This window comes from Magnolia sinica, chromosome 9 (assembly GCF_029962835.1).
Source record: "Magnolia sinica isolate HGM2019 chromosome 9, MsV1, whole genome shotgun sequence".
In the NCBI taxonomy this organism is placed as follows: domain Eukaryota; kingdom Viridiplantae; phylum Streptophyta; class Magnoliopsida; order Magnoliales; family Magnoliaceae; genus Magnolia; species Magnolia sinica.
Window position 1 is genome coordinate 76,940,934 of NC_080581.1, and position 6,088 is coordinate 76,947,021.

General features: G+C 41.3%; 1 protein-coding gene across 4 annotated transcripts in view; it reads right to left on the reverse strand.

Annotated features, from left to right (window-relative positions):
* Window positions 1–4,860, reverse strand: part of LOC131255744 (sister chromatid cohesion protein PDS5 homolog A-like) — a 29,726-nt gene extending 24,866 nt beyond the window's left edge. For all 4 annotated transcript variants that reach the window (XM_058256549.1, XM_058256548.1, XM_058256551.1 and 1 more), the window contains exons 1-4: window positions 4,646–4,860; window positions 4,424–4,534; window positions 2,825–2,904; window positions 2,029–2,080 (exon numbers count right to left, since the gene is read on the reverse strand). In XM_058256549.1, coding sequence (XP_058112532.1) covers window positions 2,029–2,080; window positions 2,825–2,904; window positions 4,424–4,534; window positions 4,646–4,852 — 450 coding nt within the window. In that variant the 5' untranslated portion in view covers window positions 4,853–4,860. The remainder of the gene's footprint in view (window positions 1–2,028; window positions 2,081–2,824; window positions 2,905–4,423; window positions 4,535–4,645) is intronic.
* Window positions 4,861–6,088: the final 1,228 nt, after the last annotated feature.

Genomic DNA, 6,088 nt, shown 5'->3' on the forward strand with positions numbered 1-6,088 from the left:
ACGAAATGTTGTCTTTCTTGAACACATTGCTTTTCATTCATCTCCTCCTCCTCCGCACACTCCAAACCCTCCTGGTTTAACCGCCTTTCCAGAAATTCCGGTTGCCTCAAGAACTCTCCCTCGTCCGTTGCAGGTTTACTCACGTCGACCACGTACAGATCCACCACCTATTACTCAACCCGAATCTACTGTACCTGTTGCAGATCCCGAACCTACCTCAATACGACGTTCCGCTCGTGAACATAGAGCGCCTGATCGCTTGATATGCTCTATGTCTGCCATGAATGCTACTCTGGATACTGTTTCTATTCCAACTTCATACTCTCAGGCAGCCACTCTTGATTGTTGGAAGAAGGCTATGGCAGACGAACTTGCGGCATTGGATGATAATCATACGTGGGACATTGTCACTCGACCTGCTGACCAACAACTGATTGGTAGCAGATGGATTTATTCTGTCAAGCTCAAGTCTGATGGATCATTGGATCGATATAAGGCTCGGCTTGTCGCTCAGGGATATAAACAGGAATACGGAATTGATTATGATGAGACATTCGCTCCCGTGGCCAAGATGAAAACTGTTCATACTCTTCTGACTATATCTTCTGTTCGCTCATGGCCACTCGCTCAGATGGATGTGAAAAATGCCTTTCTTCAAGGAGACCTCCAAGAAACCGTATATTTGAAACCTCATCCTGGCTCTTTAATCCCTAACAATAAGGTATGTCGCATAAAGAAAGCCCTGTACGGCCTCAAACAGGCACCTTGGGCATGGTTCCAACGCTTTCACGATGTTGTTACGAGTGCTGGCTTTACTCAAAGTGGTCATGACCCACCCTTATTTTTGCGCACCACTGCTCACGGAATTGTCATTGTTCTAGTCTATGTTGGCGACCTCCGCCTAACTGGTAGCGATGCTATTGGCATTTCGGCTTTAAAGGAAGTTCTGCAATCATCCTTCAAGATGAAAGACCTCAGCCATCTGACATACTTTCTTAGACTTGAATTTTCACGTTCCAACCGTGGGATCCTGGTCAACCAGCGTAAATATACCAAGGATCTTCTCGCCTTGGCATCATTGACGGATCAGAAGACAGTTCAGACTCCCTTAGAACTTAACGTTCACTATGGCCGTGACGATGGTGATCTACTTGCACAGCCCGATTTATACCGCCACTTGGTCGGGAGTCTGGTTTACTTAACTATGACTCGCCCTGATATTGCCTATGCTATCCAAGTCGTCAGTCAGTTTGTTTCTGCTCCTCGGACTCTTCATATGACTGCGGTGTTGCGCATCCTACGATACCTTCGTGGAACTCTAGATCGATCTCTGTTCTTCTCCTCCACGGCAACTCTGGAACTTCGTGCTTATTCGGATGCTGATTGGGCTGGATGCGCTCTCACACGAAGATCTACCAGTCCGTGTTTTTCTTAGCACTTCTCTCATCTCTTGAAAGTGTAAGAAGCGGCCACTGTTTCCAAATCAAGTACGAAGCCGAGTATCGGGCGATGTCGGCTGCTTGTAGTGAGCTTGTCTAGTTACGTGGACTTCTTTCGAGACTTGGGTGTTCCTGTGCGTAATCCTACTCCACTCCATGTCGATAATCTCGGTCCATTTAGATTGCCTCTAACCCGGTTTTTCATGAACGGACGAAGCATATAGAAGTTGACTGTCATTTTATCCGCGAGAAATTTCAGTCTGGGCTCATTTCTCTTCCACATGTGGTATCCCATGATCAGATTGCTGACATTCTCACCAAGTCCCTCACATCTGCACGTCACTCTTTTCTTGTTGGCAAACTATTACTTGTCGATGACCAGCATTAGTTTGAGGGGGGATGTTAGACAGCTCACATACTACCTTGTATATCTTCTTACCTTGTATAGATGATTGTAATATCTTTCCTTTCCTGTTATAGATGAGTGTAATATCTATATATTCAACCCCATTGGGTTGTCTCAAATACATAGAAAAACCTTTTTGGATTCACTGTTTACAAAGAGAAGCACACAAGTCTCATAGTTTACCACATGTTTCTTCTTTCCTGGGTTATAAGATTGCACAACACCTTCATAAAACCTGCAGGTAAGAATAGTAGAGTTTACAATAAATGCGGTGTTAAACAAGTCCATCGTAACAACTCAGCTTCTTGTTATCTCAAAAAAATTTACTTCCATGCTAAGAAGCCATGAAGTTGAGCTATCCCTACACACACACACACACACACACACACACACACACACACACACACACACACACACACAAAACAACAACAAAAAACAAAAAACAAAATAAAAAAACCAAAAACAAAATAAAATAAAATCAAGTCCTCCCAACTAAAAGAACCAGGAGTTCAAGATTATAATGATTCAGGGCATGTTCGAGTGTGCCCCCAAGTTGTGCTTTACAAGGCTACCCAAGCATATTTAACACCCTCAGTTTAGACAACAAGGAAGACGGCCCCACACTGAGCAATCTTCTGCTGTACAGCCTTTTCCAGCCCAACATGATTGAAGTGGTAACAAGGTCCTACTATTATTTCAACCATGATTTGGCAGTAGCGCACTTTCTGTCTTGGGAATGGAGAGCAGTAATCTTTAACTAGTAACAGAATTTTGTCCAAGAATAAAAGGTGGAAAAGAAAGACATATCCAACCAACACATAAAGATGTGATTGATTAAATGTTGTTACCCAAGATTCTTCAAAACTGACGACTATTGTACGTTACAGCCAACACGCACTACGTATCTTTTTTTCTTTTTAAAGGAAATGCTTATATGTTGTAAGTTCTACAAAATCATAATGTTAAACAAAACACTTGCTGTTTATCTATTGGCCACCAAACTTTAACTCTGCACCCAACCAATTCCGAGTCCTGTTTTTCAGATCTCTTTGTTGAACACTACACAGAAAACCAAAGAATAACATTGTGGAATGATCTTTTTTTAAGTGAATGGCAACCAGTTAAGTCCAAAAACAAAACAGCAGGGAAAAACTAAACTACAACCAAAATGAGCGAGGAAAGGCATATTGTATTACACTATGTTGAAACCATAGGGAGTCATCATTATAAAAAGGAAAAGGAGAAGAGGAGGGGTTAGAAATTTTACCAGGATCCTCTACTTCATTATGGAGACAAAATGGGACAGAACCTGATGCAGGACATGGAAAATTAAATATGATATGCAAGATTTCAGGCTTAGATCCTACTAATTCAGAAACAATCACACAACTTCCACATCCCACATGAAAATCCAAACATTCAATTAAAGGGGAATCTATGCTGGTCCAAGCCGACACAGGCTAGGACTGGACCAATAAAATTATAAACCAAACAATGTCAAAGGGAAATAAAATCAACTACTCATGCATAAAAATCAGTCCCTAATCCAAGGGATTCCCTAATTTCAATTCAAGGAACCCTAAGGTGATAAAAAGGGGCAAATCAATTAGGGATCATGTAATATAGGGTTAGGATTCATGAAAAAAACGGCTATGAGAGGATAAAAGAAGATAAAAACCTGAACCAAAAGATGATCCCGCGTGTGGACAGCAACAATGGTCCAGATGGACGTGTGTGTGATCCCGGCCGCACGTGTGTGGAGCCCACTATTCAGAAAAAGGCCACCTTGGCCCTGGTCGGCCAGGGATGGACTCCAAAACCTCCAAATTTCAGCTCGATCCGATGTACGGTTTGTGCGTGGTGCTCCGCCGAAGTTTCAGCTCGCCTGCGGGCCGAAATCTGGAAACCTGCTTCAATGAAGAAATCTGATGCAACAAAAGGACAAATTCGAAGTATGGATGGTGGGGGAAGATGGAAAAAAAAAGATGATGGAAGATGGGGGTGAATTGGGATCGATGTGGCTTCGCACCACGGTATTTAGCCCTTTGAAAAGGGAGGGCTTCGCACCCACTTTTGAATTCTTCCACAACTCACGAAGAGAGCAGAAAAATAAAGCAGGAATTTTTTTATTAACTTCAATGAATGAAAAGAACTACAAGGGGTGCCTATTTATAGGGAGAACCCTATACCCAAAAACTCGCACCATGTGCGACACCTATTACTTGGCGATGAAGTAAATTAAAATAAAAACCAAACGAGGAAATCTAAAGCGTTCACGATGTTCTAAATAATAACAATAAGCAAAACCTAAAATATAAAACCAATCTGATGAGTGGGCCACGATCATGAGATCCCATGGTGGGCTTTTCTTGACAATCGGGCCACTTTTCTGAACCAAAACTTGACTTCTAGCTAGGAGGCCCTCCCTGGACGTCGTCATCGAGACAGATCGATGGTGGGGTCCTCCATCTGCGTACGTACGTGCGTAGGGGTGGCGGCGTGAGTCCGCGTGTGCGTGTGATGTCCCCATCAGAACCCCTCCAAATTGATTATAAAGACAAGAAATGAAAGAAGTTACCATTGCCAATCTGGCAATACTTCGTCTTTTTCGCTTTTTGTTAGCACCCATGGGGCTCTTGAAATTACCAATCGAGTTCTTTTCATCATTTTCTACCAGCAAAGAGGACTCCTGCACACATGGGTCCAAAGCAAATTGCTATTCACACCAACAAAACCCAGATATGGCAAAATTTGGGAAGCAAATTGTCAGTTTGAAAAGTCATCTTAGGAAAAAGCACACCTCTGGCTCATGGCTGAGAGTTTCTGAATCACCCATGTCATTCAAATGTCGCACAATGCCTTTCTTTTTACGTCTTGACGAGCTTTTAGTTGTTGGCGATAGTGATAGCAAAAAGTCCGACTTTGTGGGCTCTACCTTGCTTTTCTCCTTGGATAATTTTACTTCTGACCAATCCTGGAGCTCTTCATCCATTTCAAGAGATTGCATGGAGGAAATTCCAATGCTATTTGAACTTGCTCTTGAAGCTTTGCTGAGGCCCTTAACAGAATTCCTCGAACGAGACTGCTTACGAGTGTCCTTACCAAAAGGTGATCTCTTGCATGTTGGAACTGGTGTGAAAATACATCACTGGTTTTTCTCTTTTTCTTTTTCGGTGATTCAGAAGATTTCTTTTTGCCATTTTGATTAGCTGTTTCTCCAGTTATAAAGTGCTCGTGACCATTGCCCAACTTGCCATATTGCAAGTTCGTGGCTCTTTCCTGATTATCTAATTTTATTTTCCTTGAAGTTCCCAAAATATCAACATCATTTTCTGCATTATTTCCCTCAACAGTTGAATGTTTTCTCACTACTTTCTTTTTCTCCGTTCTCTGAGATTTCAGACGTTTCATCTTCCCTAAAGGCAATTCAGCCCCCTCTATATCACTATATTCTAAACCCTTCTCATCTTTGCCAACGTCAGTATGAACCTGAAATTGCATCACAGTAAGGACACCCAGCGGAGTTAGAACAAAAGAAAAAGAATTGAATAGAGAACAAAATTTAGCATAACAGAAGTCATCAACAATTGGTAGGATATACTGTTTTTGTGTTTTCAAACTTGAGTGATTCAAAATAAGTCAAGACTTTGTCATCTGCCAACCATGACTTCTCTTCGTTGGCCTGAAAGGAAGGAATGGGAAAAGTAAGATATGGCCAAAATAACCAAATTATGATGTTCTATCAAAAGTTTAGCCAATTAATAGATGACTACAGCATATCTATCTGGTAATGACTCTATAGGCATCCAAATGAATCAGACACGAAAAGAAGACAGTTACATATTTTAACCGCAATTACATTTCAATATGCTTCAATCTATCTATAAGATAAAAGTAACTTTAAAACCATTAACGACCATGAAACAATACGCCATTTCAAGCTTTCTAACTTGACTTTTGTATCATATTCAATGAGATTTCAATTAGATCACAGGATCCGAATTGGAAACTGTAGGATTTCAACAACATTGAGCAAAACATTCTGCTCATAAGTTAATTCACATATCCAAATAGTGCTAAATTAAGCTACTAGGAAAACTCACACATCCGTAGGTTATGGTATCAACATTTGAATTGATGAATTCCCATAACTGTCATGGTGGATATACAAGAGCCAGTAGAAACATAAGAATAATCAAGGAGGATGTGGAAGTCATACCTTGAAGACTTAGAACCATTACTG